Here is a 22,646-nt window from a genome sequence, read left to right as displayed (position 1 = left end):
TACAGTTGATTCCTACTTTCATGCACTTTTCTACAGGTGCTTTTATGTGAAAGAATATGAGATGAGATACATTATCTTCCTAAAACATGGAATCTAGAAGGTGATATTTCTATCACTTTTGCATTGTAGTTCTGTTTTTTGTCTTAGGTATAATCTGACCTAAAAATTTTAGTTTCAGAGATAATAGAATACATGAAAGTTATAATATTATATATTTCATATAAAAACAAAAGTCATCAATTGCCAGACAGCCATGTACTGGATACTTAAATCCAGATAGGTTCATCCAGAAGTACTTCTTTTTAATAGATGTTCTGACTATCTGCAGATTTAGTCTATAGCTCTACTTTTAGTCAAGGCAATGTTAGTTTAATATTGAAAATTAAATTGGTGCCTGACCAGTGGTGGTGTAGTAAATAAAATGTAGACCCAGAACACTGAGGTCACAGGTTTGAAACCCCGGGGTCACTGGCTCTTGAGTGGGGGCTTGTCAGTGCAGGGTTGCTGGCTTTAGTGGGGGATTGTCCTCACAGTCCCAAAGCTCACCAGCTTGAGCTCAAATGGTCGCTGGCATCAAAAGCCCAAGGTCGGCCCTGGCCAGTTGGCTCAGTGGTAGAGCGTCAGCCTGGCGTGCGGAAGTCCCGGGTTCGATTCCCGGCCAGGGCACACAGGAGAAGCGCCCATCTGCTTCTCCACCCCTCCCCCTCTCCTTCCTCTCTGTCTCTCTCTTCCCCTCCCGCAGCCAAGGCTCCATTGGAGCAAAGATGGCCCGGACGCTGGGGATGGCTCCTTGGCCTCTGCCCCAGGCGCTAGAGTGGCTCTGGTCGCGACAGAGCGACGCCCCGGAGGGGCAGAGCGTCGCCCCCTGGTGGGCGTGCCGGGTGGATCCCGGTCGGTCGGGCGCTTGCGGGAGTCTGACTGTCTCTTCCCCTTTCCAGCTTCAGAAAAATACAAAAAAAAAAAAAAAAAAAGCCCAAGGTCTCTGGCTTGAGCAAGGGGACACTGGCTTGGCCCTGATCAAGGCACATACAAGAAGTAATCAATGCACAACTAAAGTGAAAGCAACTAAATTGATGCTTCTCTCTTCCTTCCTGTCTCTCGCTCTCTCACTCTTTCAAAATATAAGATTAAGATTGTCTTCTTTAGCTTTGTAAGCTGTGTGTGTGTGTGTGCACGTTCATGCCAGACTTTATATAATTACCAAATGCTTTCTTGGTCCTGAAAGCATCAGTTCAGTAGTTTGTAGAATTCTGGACAACCACCCCCCCGCCCCCATAAATTAAAAATCTTAATCTTTGAACCAAAGTCACATTTCATGGAGACTTGAATGATCTGGACATATTTGAACATTCCATAAAAGAAATTACTAAAACTTAATAGATTTATCCAATCAAATAGTTAGCCTTTCCTTGGTTAGTTAGGGTCCTGGATTAGGAATTGGACCCTACAGTTGATGAACATTTTCATATCTCTTCTAAAAATGTATGAGATATACCTGATGAAGTTGGGTCACAGAGGGGGTCTCCTGTCTAGAGAAACAGCCTGTAGAATCTTTTGGTTCTGTTATGCTTTGAGAAAACCAGTTTGCAATGATCTCAGGAGCAGTTTCCTTAAGAGACATAGACACTGGCTCTGCAAACAGAGTATATAGCATTATTACTCGGAAGGCACTTGTGAGAGAGATGCCCTCAGATAAACTTCTGGAATTTGTTCCTGTTTGTTTGTTTGTTTGTTTGTTTATTGTATTTTTTTCCCTAAGTTAGAAGCAAGGAGGCAGCCAGACACACTCCCGCATGCTCCCGATCAGGATTCACCCGGCATGCCAAACATGGGCGATGCTCTGCCCACCTGGAGCGATGCTCTCTTTTGGCTGGAGCCATTCTAGTGCCTGAGGCGGAGGCCATGGAGATGTCCTTAGCACCCGGGCCAACTTTGCTCCAATGGAGCCTTGGCTGAGGGAGAGGAAGAGAGAGACAGAGAGGAAGGAGAGGGGGAAGGATGGAGAAGCAGATGGGCGCTTCTCCTGTGTGCTCTGACCAGGAATCGAACCTGGGACTTCCACACGCCCGGGCTGAATATCTACTGCTGAGCCAACCGAACAGGGCCTCCTGTTTATTTTTATTTAGTTTGTTGGAGAGCACAAAGTAAGTTGTCAGAGAACTTCCTTTGAGTTGCTAAATTAAGGTTGGGGATAACTATTTTCATTTTCATCTCAGCAATAATGACCAAATGTGTTACATATCTATAGTGTTTTATGTCCCCTTGTTTGGGAAAGTGACTTATTTTAAAACTGTCTTTGCTAATTTTCTAGTCTTTGATTTTGAAAGACTTAATTCAATTACTTTTGTAATTTAACAATTCTGTTTTAAAATCATGTGTTTTTAATTCGTCCAGTTCTATTATTTAGAACTTGGCATTTTACATTAGTCCAGGTGTCAGGAACCTTTTTGGCTGAGAGAGCCATGAACACCACATATTTTAAAATGTAATTCTGTGAGAGCCATACAACAACCCATGTACCTTACGCATTATCCAATGAAAATTTGGTGTTGTCCCAGAGGACAGCTGTGATTGGCTCCAGCCACCCGCAACCATAAACATGAGCAGTAGGAAATGAATGAATTGTTATACATGAGATTGTTTTATATTTTTAACGTTATTATTTTATTTATTTATATTTTATAGAGTCAGAGAGAGGGATAGATAGGGTCAGACAGGAACAGAGAGAGATGAGAAGCATCAATCATTAGTTTTTCGTTGCGACACCTTAGTTGTTTATTGATTGCTTTCTTATATGTGCCCTGACCGTGGGGCTACAGCAGACCGAGTAACCCCTTGCTCAAGCCAGCAACCTACTTGGGTTCAAGCTGGCGACTCAGGGTCTCGAACCTTGGTCCTCTGCATCCCAGTCCAACGCTCTATCCACTGCGCCACCGCCTGGTCAGGCATACGTTATTTTTTTATTAAAGATTTGTCTGCAAGCCAGATGCAGCCATCAAAAGAGCCACATCTGGCTCACGAGCCATAGGTTCCTGACACCTGCATTAGTCTGAAGCAGAATTTATTTATTCCCAAAAGAGTCTCAAAGTACTATGGCTTTGTAATTACGATCAATATTGGGAACAGTTCTTTAACATAAGACTTGAAATCTAGCCCCAAGTTTCCTAGTAATATTAGTTTGATCTTGGTCGTGTCTCCTAACTTCTGAGTCTGTTTTCTCATCTGTTGGGCTAGTGAGTTATATTTTTAAAGTTCCAATACACAAATTCAATGATGATTTCATATGGTTAACTCTTAACAGTTTCCCTTTTCAATAGAATATTCAGAGGGCATTAAGGGATGCAAAGGTATGGCAACTCATCTGACTTGCAATTTATGCCCAAAAATGGGGAATAAAATTTTCAGCTCGCCTGAGATACAAGAGTTGTCTGGCAGGGGTGTGTTGAGACCTGATAATCTCTAGTATTTTATTCAAAGGTATTTGTTGAAATCCTTCTATGTATAAATACATATGTAAGGCACTTTGGTGTAGGCACTAGGAACATTACCACACAGAACAGGTGTAGTTTCTGCCCTTGTAGTCAACTGGTTCAAGAACACAAGACTTCTGTATGCCTCCATTTCCCTCTGGGAATTGAGGATAGTGATAGCACCTACTTGATAGAGTTGTGGTAGGGTTTAAGTACGTTAATATATGTGAAATGATTAAAAGAGTACCTGGGTAAATGCTCAACAAAAACATATAGATATGCTTATTGGGAAACATGGAAAAGAATTTTATAGCAGCTTTATCCATAATAACCCTAATCTGCAAACAATGGAAATACACAAGAGTGGAATGGATAAAGAACATGCTGAGAAGTATATTCCTATAATGAAATATTCTATAGCAATAAAAAAGAATAAACTCCTGCTACAAATAATATCGCGAATGACTCTCACAAGCGATGTTGATTATTAGTCTTTAGTGACAGAAGTCAGAATAGTGATAACCTTTATGCAGGCTAGGAGTATGATTACTGACTGGGAGGCCTCTAGCATGCTAGTGCAGTGTCCTATATTTTTATTTCAGTGGTGGTTACTTGGGTGAGTTCACTCTAAAAATTGAGCTGTTCAGCTGTTTGTACTCAAAACATTCAGTGAGATACAAATCTATAAAATGCTTAAATTGGATTAGCCTAGAGACCCAGAGAGGTGCAATTATTTGCTCTGTGTTGAGTTACTAAGGTCAGAAAGAGACTAGAACTCAGGTGTTTTGATTCTTGGTCTGGTGCTTTTTCTTCTTTTCTTAGTTTTTCTTCTATATGTACACTACATTTATTTGCCATTCTTGGTATATTTAATGGGTTGCTTTGGAATTACTGTTCACATTATTAGATTTGCTTTTAAATTTGTCTTATTTATAGAATCACTAAAATGTTATACCCATTACTACCTTTGGAACAAAAACAAAATTCAGAATTTGTTAGTTTGTGGAGTTTTTTTTCCTTTTACAATGACAATTACTATGAAGTGTGTTTTAAAGGCTCATGATAAATGTGTAGTTGTGCAGAAATTTCTAACTGTGGGAAAGTTTCCATTTACTGGTACTTTTAATAAAACTATGAAGGGAATAGTTTTTCAGCATTTTTTGCTTTCACAGCTCATAACAATCTATTTAGTCTAATTTGCCATGGGTAGGAATAAACATCTGATACCAGGAAAAAGCAACAGAAATTTTTCTCAATGTGGAAAACTTTGACGTTTCTTAGGCTCTTACCATCTTCGTGTGCTTTTCTCTTGATGTTGAAAGGTCTCGGGTGTTTGACATGACCTTCAAATAATTCTTAAACGAAAAGAAGAATGAAATGACATCATTTAAAAAAACATTAGTCTTCAAGCATTCGGGTACACTAAAGTAAGAACATTTAAACAATGAACGGAAAGAATGAGTTTAAGAATTAGGGCCCTGGCCGGTTGGCTCAGCGGTAGAGCGTCGGCCTGGCGTGCGGGGGACTCGGGTTCGATTCCCGGCCAGGGCACATAGGAGAAGCGCCCATTTGCTTCTCCACCCCCACCCCCTCCTTCCTCTCTGTCTCTCTCTTCCCCTCCCGCAGCCAAGGCTCCATTGGAGCAAAAGATGGCCCGGGCGCTGGGGATGGCTCCTTGGCCTCTGCCCCAGGCGCTAGAGTTAGAGTGGCTCTGGTAGCGGCAGAGCGACGCCCTGGAGGGGCAGAGTATCACCCCTGGTGGGCGTGCCGGGTGGATCCCGGTCGGGCGCATGCGGGAGTCTGTCTGACTGTCTCTCCCTGTTTCCAGCTTCAGAAAAGTACAAAAAAAAAAAAAAAAAAAAAAAAGAATTAGGAATGGTCCTGGCCAGTTTGCTCAGTGGTAGAGTATTGGCCTGGCATATAGATGTCCTGGGTTGGTTCCTGGGTCAGGGCACGCAGGAGTAATGACCATCTGCTTCTCCACTTCTACCCCTCCCCCTTCTCTCTCTCTCTCTCTCTCTCTCTCTCTCTCTCTCTCTCTCTTTCTCTTTCTCTGTCTCTCTCTCTCTCTCTTTCTTCCCCTCCTACAATTATGGCTCTGTTGGTTCAAGCTCATCAGCTGAGCGCTGAGGATAGCTTCATGGAGCCTCCACCTCAGGTGCTAAAAATAGCTCAGTTGCAAGCATGGTCTCAGGTGGGCAGAGCATTGGTGTCAGACAGGGTTTGCCGGGTGGATCAAAGTTGGGGCACTTGCGAGAGTCTGTCTCTCTACCTCCCCCTCCTCTCACTTGGAAAAGAAGAAAAAAAAGTTTTAGGAATATTTTGGAACAAGGTTTGGAAAGAAATTGACTCAAATTAGGTATATATTTTATAATTTTTGCATCATTTGAACATGTAACAGTATTAGGATTTTAATTATTATTATTATTATTATTATTAATATTTAGGTGAGAGGAGGGGAGATAGACTCCTATATGCGCCCCAACTGGGATACAACCGGTAGCCCATTTGGGGCTTATGCTCGATGCTTGCAAGCTCCTGTGACCAACACGCTTGACCCAGTCGACCCATGGCTGCGGGAGAAGACAGAACAGGGGAGGGGGCAGAAGCATGTGGTCGCTTCTCCTGTGTACCCTGACCAGGAATCGAACCCGGGACTTCCACACACAGAGTCAACACTCTACCACTGAGCCAACCATCCAGGACCTAGGATTTTAATTTTAAGTTTCCTGTTAAGTGAAAATGCAGAGGAAAGGTTATAGAATTTGTATTTAAAAAGGTCAGTTCCAAGGTTACTGTGTTTCCATTTGGCAACATGAGTAGGTTGCCTTAGGATACAATCAACTTCATAAAATCTCATTTCTCTTTGAGGATTGCTGTTTTGCTTCTGTAAAACTCTGTATTCATATTTGAAATTTTTGTATTTGGTATGACATTGTTTCCAATCTCTATCTATTCCAAACTGCATTAGTCTTCTGGCAATTTCCTCAAATATTTCTTTGTTTGGCCCCTTCAACATTTGCTTAATGTTTTCATCAGAACAGAAGTGCTGTGACTTCACTGTTACACCAGTGTTTCCCAGCCTCTGTTGCTTACTGGAAAAATCTGTAAATGACTTTTACCATCTTCTAAAGGAATATGATTACCTATAAATCAACATGATTTACAGTTATTCAAAATATAGATAAATCATGTATTTGAATATCATTCATTTAAAACAACCTGGATTGCCAATAGAGTACTAACAATTACAATAATTTCAATATGAGGGTCAAGATTTTTTTTTCATATGTTCTTATCTATATAAAATAGTTTAAAATGTTTATAAGGCAGACTAATCTCCAACATTAGTGAGAATAATTTAGCTGCTTTTCATCAATAGGTAATCTCAACTGGATATTTATGAATATGGAGAGTCTCTGTGTTTACTGCTTTCTTTCACTAAGAAGTAGGAATAGACATTTTCTTTCCTTCCCTGTCATATTCTATACCAGCTCAGTTATAATGAGGCAATATACATAACAGAGTTTCCCTATGAGTACTTACACTGGGATATATTAGACTTTTAAGTATCGAACTAACATTTAAAATTGAACAGTTTGGACCTTGTACCTGACCTCATGATACACTGGTGTTTTGGGGCCGCCCACCTTTTCTGAAGCAGTACTTATGGTATCTTCTGTCACAAAACAAAGAGACTAGCAGTTTAAATTTATTTGCAAAACTCTAATCTTGGAATTGAAGATTATGCTGAAAAACTAGTAAGGCAGAATTCCATAATCAAAACTAATTTGAAGACAAGAACATTTGCCATCTATAACTGAATTTTTAAATGGCCATGTAGGATTAACCATATTCAAAATCTTAGAAGTATTGTTTTAAAAGTCACAAGGCAGTGCACCCTATTCTGTAGTTGGGAATATGACAGTACTTTTAGACCCAGTTTGGTAACATCTTTTGTTGTTACATTTTAATGCTTCACAAAGAACTCTTATATCTGTTTTCTCATTTGAGTCTCATTGTAACTAAGAAGTATCCTTATTGCAATACATAAAAAGGAGAGTAAGAAAAGTGGTTTTAGGAACTTTAACTCAGACAGCAGGCAGAGGATAAACTATTTAAGAAACTGATAGTGCTTAGCCCAAAAATTATAACATGGATTTATTCTAGTGTACCAGTGTACATATAGGAAGTTAACAAGTCAGCTGTTTGTAATTTAGAGAAAGGTCCTCCTCATATGCATATTACTGTGTTGAAATATAACAATGCTATGGTTAATATTTTATGCCAGCTGCACTTTCCTATTTTGAATTCTATGTACAGGTGTCTAGGCAGTTGCTTGTAAAACTAGACAATAGTTTGTAATAATAGATCAGAGAGGCAAAGGTGGTTAGAGCCCCATAAGCATATACAGCAGCAGATATGTGGTGTTTTACCTAAGAATAGGACCAGATCTTCCTACTCAGGACATGTTAGCACTGTGAGAGTGGGATGAAGTTTAGCTTCTTAAGCAATATCAAGACCTCAAATGACAGGTTGTACTATGGAGCCACATTGGGCTACCTAATAAGCTACTTTTTTAAATGAAATTTTATTAAAATAATTATAGATTCACATGCAATTATAAGAAATAACAGAGATTCCTTCTACACTTCGGCCAGTTTTCTCCAATAGTAATATTTTGTACAACTGTAGTGTGTATGTATATATATATACACACACACACACACACACACTATTACATCGAGGAGTTTGACATTGATATAATCCACTGCTCTGCTTCAGATTTACCCAGTTTCACTTGTGATCATTTGTGATATGGTCCCTAATCATTTTATCCCCTGTGTAGATTCATGCTTCCACCATCAGAGTCAAGATAGTCAACAGTTTCAGCAGCATAAGGATCCCTCTGGCTGCCCTTTCATAACTACTCCTACCCCTTCCGTCCAAACCCTTACCACCCTTGCCCCAGTGGCTACTTTTTGGAGAGCACAAGTCCAGGGTAAACTTTGAGCTCAAACTTTATTTCAAGAGAAGATGAATTTTATAACATTTTACTTAAGTGACTAAAACCATCAGTTCTAGGCTCATGCACATGTCCTACTTCTGGGAAATAGAAATACTTACAGAGATTAGTTAGAAATTTTTAGTAATTAGTCCTAGAAAATAAGATGTCACATGGTGAGGGGGCTCCCTAAATTTAGCATCTTTTTTTTTTTAATCTTTTTTTTTCCTTTTTTTCTTTATTCATTTTTAGAGAGGAGAGAGAGAGAGAGAGACAGAGAGAGAAAAGGGGAGAAGGGGGGAGGAGCTGGAAGCATCAACTCCCTTATGTGCCTTGACCAGGCAAGCCCAGGGTTTCGAACCGGCGACCTCAGCATTTCCAGGTCGACGCATTATCCACTGCGCCACCACAGGTCAGGCCAGCCCAGCATCTTTTAAGGAAAGAGAATTTAGTTTGTTATGTTTCTGCCCCACCTGTGTGGACTGTAATTTGATTCTCACACTACCACACTAATGACCCACAGTTAGCATCAGACTTGGGAGCTTTAAGAGCTCAATCTTCCACGAGGTTGCTCTTAACTTCAGATGCTAGCCACACTGGCTACAAATTCAGGGGCCACCATGAGGTTCTGTAATATGCTAGAACTACTCACAGAACTGAGAAAGTACTGTACTTAGGATTACAGTTTTATTATAAAAGGAAGAACTCAGAAACAGCTGAATGAAGAGACACAGAAGGCAAAGTCTGGGAGGGCCGTGCATGCAGAGCTTCCATGCCCTCTCTGTGGAGTCAGGGCGCATCATCCTCCCAGCAAACCAGTGTGTTCACCAACCACGAAGCCCTTCTGAGCCAGAGTTTTTACTGACACGGTTGATTATGACATGATGAATTAAATCACTGGCCACATGGTTGAACTCAATCTCCAAACTCACTCCCCTACCCCCTACGGGAGGTAAGGCTGACCCAAAATTCCAGCCCTCTAATTGCAAGGTTTATCTTACTAGCCCTCCCCTGAAGCTACCTAGAAATCCACTTTGATCCACCTTATTAGGATAAAAATACACTTCTGTCAGTAGAAATTCCAGAGTTTTTTGAAGCTTTGCCAGGAACTGGGGACAAAGACCAATTTATTCTTTATTATATCACAGTTTCTTAAAAGTAAAAATAGTAAGAATTTGAAAAATCACACCTTTATGTTTAAAATGTTACCTGTATTTGAATTTATCAGCTCACCTATGTCTGAGCTCTTTTTTTTACATTTATAATTTTTGGGTTTTCTGAAATTTCAATATGTCTTGTCTGGATCTTCTATTGAATTTACACGTTCATAGGATTTAAGTACATTAGTGTCTATAGTAACTTGTTGCTAAGATTATCCCAAATTGTATGCAAAATATACAAACATGTTTACATATTCCATTTTAAAGAGAATTGTTTCCAATGTTTGGTCTATTAAAAGAGGTAAATGAATTAGAGAAAACAAAATGCTTGGCATACTTTCTGATACAGTGCTAACCATATATACTGTAAGCCCTCTGCTGGCCATCACATTGCTATGTACATTCTGTTAAATTACAGGGAGAGGGAAAATTTTAATTTCGAAAGTACAGTTTTTTGGTGTTTTTATTTTCTTTTATAGAGAGAAAGAGGGAGGTGAAAAGTATCAATTGGTAGTTGCTTCACTTTAGTTGTTTATTGATCTTATATGTGCCTTGATTGGGAAGCTGGGCCAGTGACCCTTTGTTTAAGCCAGCAACCTTGGGCTCAAGCCAGTGACCCTGAGGTCATGTCTATGATCCCACTCACACTCAAGCTGGATGAGCCTGCCCTCAAACTAGTGACCTCGGGGTTTCAAACCTAGGTCTTCAGCATCCCAGGTTGATGCTCTATCCACTGCACCACTGCCTGGTCAGTCCTAAAATTATTCTTAAAAGAACAATGTAGTCTTTCATTTGTGATAAGAAAGACCTCCCCTAACTCACAAAAATTAGGAGATCAGGAAATGTGTCATACGCGAGTACTTTCAGCCTTCTGTACAGTGCATTTTCACCAATGAAATAAAAGTTGGTTTTGCATCTCATTTGCATAATCAAACTTTCTTTGACTTATTTGCTTTTCTGATGTTCTTGTTTAATAATAAAAAATCAAATCAAATGCTTTTTTTTATCACTTCATATTCATTTTGAAATGTCCCCTCATTTTTGTCAGCAGTATTTCACTCTTATATGTTTACTCTACTGTGCTTAATTATGTCCCGCTTCACCTTTCTGAGCCAAAATTAACCTAACTCTGACTGTCCTGTACTAGAAAGCAGTGACTTGCTAGAATACAAAGATATTGGGGTTTTCCTTTTTTGTGTGACAGACACAGAGGGAGGGACAGACAAGAATAGACAGGTTGAAAAGGAGAGAGATGAGAAGCATCAATTCTTCATTGGGGCACCTTAGTTCATTTATTGCTTTCTCATCTGTGCCTTGATGGGGGGGTGTGCTACAGCAGAGCAAGTTACCACTTGCTCAAGCCAGCGTGACCTTTGGGCTTAAGCTACCGACCATGGGGTCACTTCTATGATTCCACACTCAAGCCAGCGACCCTGTGCTCAAGCTGGTGAGCCTTGCTCACGCCTGATGAGCCCGTGCTCAAGCCTATGACCTCTGGGTTTCAAACCTGGGTCCTTAGCATCCCAGTCCGACGCTCTATCCACTGCACCACCGCCTGGTCAAGCGATATTGATATATTTCATGTAATATAAATGGCAACTAATATTGGAGATATTAAGTCAATTTTATTTCTCCAGAAGAGATAGGTAGTTATAAAATTATTAAACACAAATTTCTCTGTAGAGAAAGGCAAACGGGCCTTTCTCCTGTGGTAACTTTCTAATTTCTTTCTTTTTTTTTTTTTTTTACTTTTTTATTTATTTATTCATTTTAGAGAGGAGAGGGAGAGACAGAGAGAGACAGAGATAGAGGAGAGACAGAGAGAGAGAAGGGGGGAGGAGCTGGAAGCACCAACTCCCATATGTGCCTTGACCAGGCAAGCCCAGGGTTTCGAACCGGCGATCTCAGCATTTCCAGGTCGACGCTTTATCCACTGCGCCACCACAGGTCAGGCGCTTTCTAATTTCTTTATCCTCTATTCCTTATGACTCAGACTAGGGAGAAAAGTAAATTTAATTTAGACCCAAAAAAGTAATTATTCATTTTTCACAAGCCTTTTTTTTTTAAATTTTTTATTTTTCTGAAGTTGGAAACGGGGAGGCAGTCAGACAGACTCCCGCATGCACCCAACCAGGATCCACCTGGCACGCCCACCAGGGGGTGATGCTCTGCCCATCTGGGGCGTCGCTCTGTTGCAACCAGAGCCATTCTAGGGCCTGAGGCAGAGGCCACAGAGCCATCCTCAGTGCCCAGGCCAACTTTGCTCCAGTGGAGCCTTGGCTGAGGGAGAGGAAAAGGGAGACGGAGAGGGGGAGGGGTAGAGAAGCAGATGGGCACTTCTCCTGTGTGCCCTGGCCGGGGATTGAACCCGGGACTCCTGCACACCAGGCCGACGCTCTACCACTGAGCCAATTGGCCAGGGCACAAGCCATTTTTTTTTTCCTTGTACTACACATAACCTACGAACTGTATGATTTTTCCCAGTGATTAACTTCTTTCATATTTTATTAGTCATGCATTTTTTTTAATCTTTTTTTTTTCTTTATTCATTTTTAGAGAGGAGAGAGAGAGGGAGAGAGAGAGAGACAGAGAGAGAGAAAGGGGGAGGAGCTGGAAGCATCAACTCCCATATGTGCCTTGACCAGGCAAGCCCAGGATTTCGAACCTGCGACCTCAGCATTTCCAGGTCGACCCATTATCCACTGCGCCACCATAGGTCAGGCTAGTCATGCATTTTTAAGTGATATTAGAATTAGGTAATTTTTCTCCCCTGATTAGAATCAAATTAGAATTTATATATTACTCTTTTTAGCTCTCTGCTGGTCTTATTCTCTAAACATGATGACCTGTCTTTGGTTTTCCACCTTGGCTGAACTATTGGGGGGACACAATTCAGTCTATAGCGACAGCTGATAGTAACATCGTATGTACTTTGTCATACACAAAAAACCAAGGAATACTTCTTTATCTGTGTCAGGACTTTGTGTTATACTTGTCTCCCTTAGTTCTTCTGACATATTACTGAGCAAGTCGTCTTCAGCAGTGACTGTATAAACATGAGATGTACGTATAATGGTTTGTTTTTTATTCACTTTCAGAATTGTGTTTTAATCTCTATTACTTTTCTCTTTTAAAGTGAACCTGATACCAAATACTGGGGTGTGTTTTGTTTTCCTGTAGTTTAGATTCCCCACCTCTAAACATCTTTTAGTCTTAGGTTTCTGTAGCTATCTGGTGTTGGAGTCGCTGATGTCTTCTGACATATAACTGATGAAGTCATCTTCAGCTGCCTCTCCAGCAATTACTGTATGAACATAATCTGCTTGGCTCTGGTGTTGGGCTCCTTTTTGTATAGTCATTTTAGTTTTAATGGGGACAATGTTTAAGTTCTCTAGCAGAGCGGTATCTTTCTTGTCTACCAGTGAAACATTTTAGGACTTCACACCACCATTTCCCAGTCCTGAGTCTTTACCATTCCCCTCTCTTTCCCTAGACACATACACTCACTCTGAGAATTAGGACTGTAGCATTTAAGGGAGGTATTGAGATCTAGAAACATTACGATCAGGAGAGGGTTAAGACCGTCTTGTCTGGTCTTGCATTTTACACTCAGGTCTAGGGGAGATACTTGGCTGATTCAGCATTCCAGAGAGACTGTTTCACAATTTGGACTTCCTGGCTCCTGATCTAGAAGTAAGTCGTCCAGTGTATTTCATGCAGTCATGTCTTTACGTGCATTGTTATCTCAGTCCTTCGGGTTAAACTCATTTTTAAAAACTTTATGATGTGTCCCAGAAGACCTTAACACTGCAAAAATATTCTCATGGGTTTTATGCTTTTCTAACTTCTTCAGAGTCTTTTTCTGTTTATTCACAGTTTCACCATAATTGAGATGAAGACTTGTTTTTAACTTCTGTCATCTAGAGTTGTAATTTTGCTTTATTAAAATTGGTCTATCTTTAAACTCTACTCGGGAAATCCAATTTTATTTCCTCCTCTTGTATAACTTTGTACTATTTTCTATGTTCTGGAGGAGATTAAGTATACATTAAATCTGTTTCATGGTGAGTTCAGCATTAGCTTATTGAATAGCATTTAATGAAACTTTTAAGCTAATTTATGTTGTCATGCTACTGGATATTTTTATATGGTGCAGCATGATATTAAGATTACTTTTCTTTGCCTTCCTACCTTTCTGGTTATCTTCCATTTTTTCATTGTCATATTTGGCGGCTTGTTCTCTACCATAGGATTCCTGTTCTTGCGACTTTTCTGTTTTATTTTGTCCCAGAATGGCATCCAGCTCAGTAAAAAATTTCATACTCCTAGTCACGCCTAGGTCTTGAGCCATTCTCACAATCTTGTATTCATGTTTTAAGTTTTTGTACTTCGTTCTGCACTGTTTCCAGTCTCTCTCTATTCCACAGTTCTGAAGCTTGGCAGCAATTTGTTCAAATATCCTTTTATTTCTCGTCGTTCCCGCTAGTTGTTGTCGTATGCTTTTCTCAGACCAGATGCCTATGAGAGCCGTGACTTCTGGTCCTGTCCAGTGTTTTCCTCCTTCATTCGCCACAGCTGGAATGAAATGGGGTTCCATTATTGACAGAGTTACCTGTATTAGAAGGGGAGACAAAGTTTTACAGGGGTTGCTTACATCAGATAGCATTAATAGAGGAAGTAATTTTCTTCATAGGAGGGGGAGTAACAAATTGCTTAGCTTTTCTGTTGAACTGTTGGGGAAACAGAGGACAGAACCTGGGCACATTCCTTATCCTGACAGTGACCGGCTTTAATCAAGTTTTTAATTAGTCAAATTCTGAACATCTTTCTTTATCATTTCTCTTCCATCCCACTCCTTTAGTTTAAAGGGTATATGTTAGTATATACTTGGAGAAAGCAATATAATAAAAATGGCTCATTGAAGACCATCTGCTTTGTGATAGGTCAGGTAGGAGCAATTCATCTCCTCTTTTTTCCTTTATCTAATGATTTCCAGTGCCTACATATCAGAATTTCCTGGGGAGTTTTTAAAAACCACTACTCTGGTGCCACCTCCACCTCTCATCCCCAGATTGTGATTCTAGTGTGCAGACAGGGTTGGGAACCAACACTATTCATAAGTGAAGGGCTTGGATGGACCCCATTATAACAATTGGTGCATTTTACTCCTGGTGAAAATAAAAGGTGTCCCATTGGTCAAAGGCCAAATGCCATTTTAGGTGAAGTATTATGTCCTTTTAATGCAAAGAAATGTGCCAGAAATGCCTTATTCCTATGCAGAATATCTCCCACTTAAGTTATAAATCCTTTAATACAGCATGCTGCCTTCATGTTAGACTTCTAGCTCAGTTTTGCAGCTCATTGTATGGTAATGACATTAGTTGACATTATATTAGTTATTTTAACAACCATATTATCTTGTTTTTCTTAGGTATCATGCTTAATAAAACAGTAGTACAGACCCCAGCATATGTAATGTAAGTCATTAAAAAACACTATATAGCATTTTCCTGAGGTAGGAAGTTGTTCTTATGAAGCAAAATGTGGATTTATGTTGACTTTAATTGAGTAAATAAAATCATCCTTGACCTCATTTTGGATTTGATATTATTTACTTTCAAATGTACAATTCTGTTTGTGTCTTAGACTCCCCAGATGCTAAGTGATAAGCTCATTAAATATTAAGTACCTACTACATGTAATTTTGGCCATCAGATTTCTTATTATATTTAAAGAATAAAGGTCAGAAATTTGAATGCTAATCTTTCTAGGCAGTTTACATTTTGTTATATCATTTGTTTTAAAAATGATTGTTTTTTCGTATAAATTGGTAATTAAAAGAGAAACTAATTAGCCCCAAACCATGTATACATAACTCATAAGTATAGACAACGGGGTAGTGACAGCCAGAGGGAAGGGGAGGTGGAGGCAGCGGGAGAGGGAAATGGAGAGGGACAGAGACGTCATAGGGCTGGGGGGTCACGGTGCAGTGTGCAGAGGGAAAGGGGGGTGGAGGCAGCGGAAGGGGGGGCAATGGAGAGGGACAGAGACGTCATAGGGCTGGGGGGGCACGGTGCCGTGTGCAGATGGGGCTAAGTGGGACGTTTGAAACAATCTTCATTCTAAGTGTTTATTTTTGGTCCATTGTACTATACCTCGTTCCACTGGTCTGATAGGAGAAAGCAAAAAGAAAGGCTTTCCTGAGCTGTCTTCCTTGTCTTCTAATGTAACTGACATTTTGCCTGGAAACAGAACAGAATTCCTTTTAGAAATAAGTACTAAGGAAGATAAAAATTGGATTAACATAAATGGTAATGCCAGTAGGGAGAGCTGAATTTGATCATATTCATGAAGGATTATAGGTCTGTGATAGACACGTTTTGTAAGAAAGTGGTATAATATGGTTTAAAGAAAAATCACCCCATTGATAATGGTTTATTTTGAACTACTAGAACTGTTCATTAATTTTATAAATTTTTAGAGATGGTTGTTAGTTTTCAAAATAAATTACATTCTTAAAATGAAATGTTTTCTCTATATTTCTATTTTAGATGCTTTCACATAGTAGGCACTTATTAAATGATACTAATAATGTAAGAGATAGAAAAATCTTGTTTTATTGACATACAGGTTCAGATATCTTATGTAACTAGTTCATTGATATGTACTTAACTTTCCAGAAATTAATCTAAGTTATGCTTTTTTCTTTTTTTAGTTATGCATAAATGGACCAAAGGAATATGTTATTTAAAAGAACCATTCCGACCTTGAAAGATGAAGAAGTCTCTCTTTGATTTCCTTGTTCTATGGTTTTGGTGTTTTTATACTGGTTTTCATAAAATGAGGCATAGGCCACATTTTTAATTAAATGAAGAGGGTAATGTTGAGAAAAAAGTAAACATACTTCAAAGGAACCCAACATATAGAATTTGGAATTTATGGGCACAGGAAGTTGAAGATGACCATAAAATTAGAGTAAGATTGCATAATGACCTGGAGGTAGTTATCTCTTTGTAATTTCTGAATTAAAGATTTATTCATCTTATTTCATCATTCTCATATATTTTTCCAATTTTGTTTACTGAAAATGGCATGTTTTATTTTGTTTTATTTATTTTTATTGATTTCAGAGAGGAGAAAAAGAGAAGGGGGAGAGGAGAAAGAAGCATCAACTCAAATTGCTTCTCATATGTGCCTTGACCAGGCAAGCCCAGGGTTTCCAATCAGAGACCTCCACATTCTGGGTTGACGCTTTATCCAGCGTGCTGCCACAAGTCAGGCCCCTCTTTTTATTTTTTAATGGAATGCCTCTAAATATAATGGTGAGCCTGACCTGTGGTGGTGCAGTAGATAAAGCATCAACCTGGAATGCTAAGATCGTGGGTTGCAAACCCCAGGGTTGTTGGCTGTGAGCATGGAGTCACTGACTTCGGGGGAGGGGGTGCTTGTCCACACGATCCCAGAGCTGGTTTAGGCAAGGGAACACTGGCTCGGCCCCTGTCAAGGCACGTGTAAGAAGCAATCAATATACAACTAAAGTGAAAGCAGCTACAAGTTGATGCTTCTCACCCTCTCTCTCCCTTCTTTTCTCTCTCTCCCTTCCTCCCTCTCTCCTTCTCTCTCTCTCTCTTTCTCTCCCTTCCTGTCTCTCGCAAAAAGAAAATGAGGAATGCTGTTTATCATCTTAAAGATTATATTAAGGATTTCTATATTAAAATAGAAAAACAACTGATAAGGGAAGTACACTGTTTTTGAATGGCACAATTATATAAATTTAAACTCTCAAAAATTGTCAAAAACTTGAAATCAGGTTTCATAATTATTTGAGTCTAAATTACAGTTAGGGAATGTTTTGGATTTAGTTGAAAATATGGAAAGTAAAAATCTGAAATTACATAGGAATTCTCTTTAGAGAGATTTGCTGAAGATAATTTAACACCTAAGGTAAATTAACACCTAAGTCTGATGATAACAGTAAAGAAAGTTAGGGTTTACTATTATCTGGTTTAGGGCCTAGTTTTATATAGTAGAAAAGGGCCTGGAGCTGAACATACATGTGGGGGTCAAAAAGAAAAGCTCTCTCCCCAACTTTTTCAGGGAATTTTTTTTCCCCGTAGGTTGATCATTTCTAGCATGAATCCCAAAATTGTACGCAGGGGCTCGTGTCCTGGAGATCTTAAACTGAAACTCTTAAATCATTGCTCCTGATGCATTCGCATAAAGTAAGAGGCAGAAGATAGAGTGGAAACTTGGTTCTTGGGAGAATGTGCCGCAGTAGCCAGAGGTATTCTGAGGGTGATTCTAATTTCCAGAGCATGGAGCCATTTAGAGTTTGCGTTTGGGTTCTCTGCCTAGGCTCAGCCACGCTACCTGCGGGTGATTATAACTTCCAGAGCATGGAGCCGTTTAGAGTTTGCGTTTGGGTTCTCTGCCTAGGCTCAGCCACGCTACCTGCTGCTAGCAGAGGGGACCAGATTCTCAGTTCTTAACACTTGCTTGAGGTGGATCCCAGCAGTGAAAAGAGCACATTTTCTTCCCTTCTTCAGTTTACCATACACTAATAAAAATGTTGCTTGTTCCACCATGAAAAAACCAGAAGACTATGTTATCTAGCATCACTCGAATAAATTCAGTAAATTAAAAAAAAAAAAAACCAAGATATTAAAATGAATCAGATTTGGAAAAAGAAAGGCTTTCTAAAGCCTCAGAAGAGGAACTATTTGATTACATTTAAATTCTTTAGTTTGATAGGTCATATAAAAATCAGCCATATTTGTGAGGCAAAAGAGGTCATGCAAATTTCTTATACTCCAGTTGACATTAACAAGTCAGTTTGGAAAAAATGAATATATAGAAAAATTGTTATGACAACAAAAACTACTCAGAGAACAGATGAAACGCACCGAGGGGCCAAGAGGAGGCAACAGTCCTGGTCAGCAGGTCAATACTGAAGCCCGTCCCCAGCCTTACTCAGATATTTATTAGCAAGTACAAATACCAGTAACTGAAGGCAACAGAAGTTTTCAGAGGGTTAAGTAAAGGACAAGAAACATGCTGACTCCTATTTCTCTGTTTTAAGAGCCTAAGCGTTTCTGTTCCTAACTCTCATCCTGCTGTTCTGCTGTTTCCAGCATGCACTGTTTCCAGTACAGGTCAGAGAGGCCCCTGGACGCTCCTTCCCTCAGGGCTTTCGCCCTCGGGTGCCTCGCTGTCTCTTATGGTTATCCTAACTGCATGTTTTCACGGCATGTTCCCACAAAATATATTGCCTAGCACTAGTTAAATGAACACAGTAAAAAGTTATTGATTGCATACACCATTATTTATTAAATTTGCAGAGTTCCCAACACCACCCCTAACCTTGCTATGGCAGGGTTCTATAAAAGGGACATTCCCTCTTAGCGAAGTACAATTCTTTTGGAAAGCAATTATTTTAGCAATATGTTTCAAAGTAATCATAACCCTCCTGTCCAGTAATTGACCTTTTGATAGTCTCTCCTAAAGTAATAATGTTAGATATGGACAAAATCATTAGTATAAGGGGGCAATGACCTGAAATCTATTGTATGCATTCAGATATTATGGAACCATTAAGTAACATTTAATCATAAATTATTATTCTGGGTATAACTTAAAAGTTATTATTAATGTAAATAATGCTATCATGCTTATAATAGAAAACTTTAAAAGAAAAACAACCAGTAGCATTGTGGAAGATTTGTGGGAAGGGCCTCAAAACTAGGCAAATTAGCCTGACCAGGCGGTGGCGCAGTGGATAGAGCATTGGACTGGGATGCATAGGACCCAGGTTCGAGACTCCCAGGTCGCTGCCTCCAGCAAGGGGCTACTCGTTCTGCTGAAGGCTCACGGTCAAGGCACATATGAGAAAGCAATCAGTGAACAACTAAGGTGTTGCAACACGCAATGAAAAACTAATGATTGATGCTTCTCATCTCTCTCCATTCCTGTCTGTCTGTCCGTCCCTGTCTATCCCTCTCTCTGACTCACTCTGTCAATGTAAAACACACACACACACACAACTAGGCAAATTAGTTAAGAGGTTACCTTAATATTACATATGATGATGGATTTCTGGATGGTGGTAATGAGAATAAAGCAGAAAGAAATATTTATAAGGCATGTCAGTAGATTTTTTAAAGACTTAGTTGACTGCCTAAAGGTCCAGGATATCTTGAAGGTTTCTATTGAAGTGACCAGAAATGCAGTTATACTAAGGTGGAAACAATTTGTAGGAGGGTCAGTTTTGAAGGGGGAGCAGAGTTCGGCTTTTAAAATTGGACTTTTGAGATACCTTACATACCTGGCTAAGATGTAATTATGGGCCCTCTGCTTATGAAACTGTGGAGTTTGGAGCTATGAGGGTGGTTGAAAGGGCTAGAGGAAGATCCCATTAAGTGGAAATAGTAGCACTCACATCTTCAGGAGACAAACCTCTTGTTAAAATTAAGGCCTCTTAGAAGCTGAGTGATTTAGGTACTTATCATTAGTCAATATTGAGAGCATTTAATTGGTGAAGAGTGCAAGGTGATTAACTGAATAAAATGTAATTATTGTTTATTATGGTAATGACTGCAAAACTTTATCAGAATTTGGGATACTATCAGAAAAGTAAAGGGAATATTTAAGTGGGATGGATTTTTTTAACCAATTGATTTATTAATAAGCTTATAAAAAGATATTTAGAGGCCCTGGCTGGTTGGCTCAGTGGTAGAGCATCTTCCCAGCATGTGGATGTCCCGGGTTCTATTCCCGGCCAGGGCACACAGGAAAAGCGTCCATCTGCTTCTCCACCCTTCCCCCTCTCCTTCCTCTCTGTCTCTCTCTTCCCCTTCTGCAGCCAAGGCTCCATTGGAGCAAAGTTGACCCAGGCACTGAGGATGGCTCCTATGGCCTCCACCTCAGGTGCTATAATGGCTCTGGTTGCAACAGAGCAACACCCAGATGGGCCGGATGGATCCCAGTCAGGCACATGGGTCCTGTCTCTCTGCCTTCCTGCTTCTCACTTCAGAAAAATACAAACAAAACAAAACAAAACACCAAGTTTAGATAACCCAAGTAATCTAACTGCAATCTCTATCATTTTAACCCCTTTCTCATTTTGTACCTTTATTATACCACTTAACCATTTTCTCTTGGGTGTTAACATTTATTCATGGTTTGCTTCTTTCTGTGGTTAGATTGAATGCATGTAGCTCAGTGCTTTGCACATGATGTTCACACAACGTAGGTATTACAGATTCTGAATTGAACAATTCTGCTCTTAAAAATAGCATCTGTAAGACTTTGGCTGTAGGGAAAATTGCATTATGCTTTTGATTTCCCCACTCTGCCTAGTGATGCATTTGGCTTTGGCAGGCAGTGAGCAGCACCTTCTAAGTAAATAGTGTTGTATTTAACACAGCAAGTCAAAACCCTTGTTTCATTATTTAAATCATTTAATCATACGTCATTTAATCTATCAAATCTATTTTTGTTTCACCTACATTAACATGGAGCTGTTCTTCCAAACAAGGAATGAAGTAGATTATCAGTTCTTAGTATTTTAGTGTTTTTATTAATAGGAAAATGGAAATTTCAATATAAAGCAAAAGTTCTATCATATTTGGAACTGTGGGAAAACAACAGTTGAGCAATATATTGGATTTTTTTTTTTTTTTTGCCACTCTTACTAGATTAAAACCTAAAATATTTTTAGAAATCAGTCTTTTCCAAAAACACATCAGCCATAGGAAAGGAGCGATTGGCACTAGCAGTTACTGTCGTTTTAATGTGTTTTTCTTTCTCTCTATTTTACAGATTTTTAAAATGATGGTATTTGACCTCTTTTAAAATTAAATTTTACCTTGTGCAATGTAGCATAACAGGTCAGTTGTTTTAATCAACTTTGATATTTTGATATGGATGTATCATATGGACCCAGAAGTCCTATACCTTTACAGTTGGTTAAGTAAAAACAAAAGAAGGGTACTCTTCCTTTTTACCTTCAGCGGTCTCTGGGGCTGTACTTTGGCTCAGCGTTGCCAGGCACCTGTCATTTGCATCTTCCTCTTTTAATTGAATGGCAGGTTTACACTGCAGGATCGCATCCAAATCATGGAAGAATTTCATAGTTTTAGAGCTGTCTCCCGAGTTGTGAGCATATTCTGTATTCATATTTGAGATTTTTGTACTTTGCCCAGCACTGTTTCCAATCTCTGTATATTCCTAGCGTTTGCAGCCTTTTAGCAATGTAAATAAATATTCCTTTATTTCTCAGGGTTCCATAAAGTTGTTTTCGTATATTTTTTTCTGCCCAGACATTTAGCAAAGCTTTAACTTCTTCCTCAGTCCAGTGCTTTCCTGCTCCACTCTCCATGTCGAAAGTGACCTGGAAATGATTCACTATTTCTTGCTAAGGTTTTGTTTCCTAGGAAACCAGAGGGTTCGTTTTCAATAATCTCCAAATAGCTGAAAGGATCTGGTTCAAGCTGCCTGAGGGGAGTAACCTGAGAAACTGCTAAATAAGCAGGCTTTGTGCTTAAAGAAGCCTGGATCTAAATGCTCCCAAACGCTATTCATTTCAGCTTTTAAGGGACAATTACCATTGAGACAAAAGGGAAAGAAAACCATTTTTTTAAATTATTTTTTGTAAATCACTTTTTAAAGATTTATTTTCTCACATGATTTAGTCTGGTTTACTAAATGATTGTTGATTTTTAAAAATTATTCTGGAAATGGCTGGCAGAGGATCTTTCTGTCCTAAGGTTTACGGCTAACGTTAATTTTTTTCCCCTCTGATATGACTCTCTGTCTTCCAGCATCATCAACTTAAAGACCACATCATTTCACTTAAAGAAATCCTAAATCACAAGTTATTCAGTTTGTTGGGGTGTGTATAATATTATGTATATTGATTTTCAGCACAATATTTAATGCATTGATAATTGAGTAAAATCATTTCAATTTTAATTTTTTAGACTTTGTACTCTGCAAGTATATTTAATGTTGTAG

General features: G+C 39.3%; 3 protein-coding genes across 7 annotated transcripts in view; 2 read left to right on the top strand and 1 right to left on the bottom strand.

Moving 5' to 3' along the window:
• The window catches only part of PAICS (phosphoribosylaminoimidazole carboxylase and phosphoribosylaminoimidazolesuccinocarboxamide synthase), a 52,093-nt gene extending 30,071 nt beyond the window's left edge, over window positions 1-22,022 (bottom strand). The window contains 6 exon segments of the mRNA XM_066385586.1: window positions 1,496-1,632; window positions 4,760-4,825; window positions 13,827-14,247; window positions 20,743-20,744; window positions 21,638-21,798; window positions 21,800-22,022. Coding sequence (XP_066241683.1) covers window positions 1,496-1,632; window positions 4,760-4,825; window positions 13,827-14,247; window positions 20,743-20,744; window positions 21,638-21,798; window positions 21,800-22,011 — 999 coding nt within the window. The 5' untranslated portion in view covers window positions 22,012-22,022.
• AASDH (aminoadipate-semialdehyde dehydrogenase) overlaps window positions 1-22,646 on the top strand; it is a 178,359-nt gene that overhangs the window by 95,694 nt on the left and 60,019 nt on the right. The gene's annotated exons all lie outside the window — the stretch shown is intronic.
• PPAT (phosphoribosyl pyrophosphate amidotransferase) overlaps window positions 1-22,646 on the top strand; it is a 39,590-nt gene that overhangs the window by 2,500 nt on the left and 14,444 nt on the right. Inside the window, exons 1-2 of one of the 5 annotated variants that reach the window (XM_066385578.1) lie at window positions 21,502-21,520; window positions 22,454-22,524. The exons of 2 other annotated variants lie outside the window; for them this stretch is intronic. Coding sequence is in view for 2 of the 3 variants with exons in the window: in XM_066385574.1 (XP_066241671.1) it covers window positions 22,454-22,524 (71 nt within the window). In the remaining variant the exon portion in view is untranslated. Of the gene's footprint in view, window positions 1-15,066; window positions 15,113-21,501; window positions 21,521-22,453; window positions 22,525-22,646 lie in introns of those variants that run through there. 2 more of the 5 variants (XM_066385574.1, XM_066385577.1) reach the window with 2 other exon arrangements.

The sequence above is a fragment of the Saccopteryx leptura genome, chromosome 5, assembly GCF_036850995.1.
Source record: "Saccopteryx leptura isolate mSacLep1 chromosome 5, mSacLep1_pri_phased_curated, whole genome shotgun sequence".
NCBI lineage: Eukaryota > Metazoa > Chordata > Mammalia > Chiroptera > Emballonuridae > Saccopteryx > Saccopteryx leptura.
This window is presented reverse-complemented; position numbering and strand designations above follow the sequence as displayed.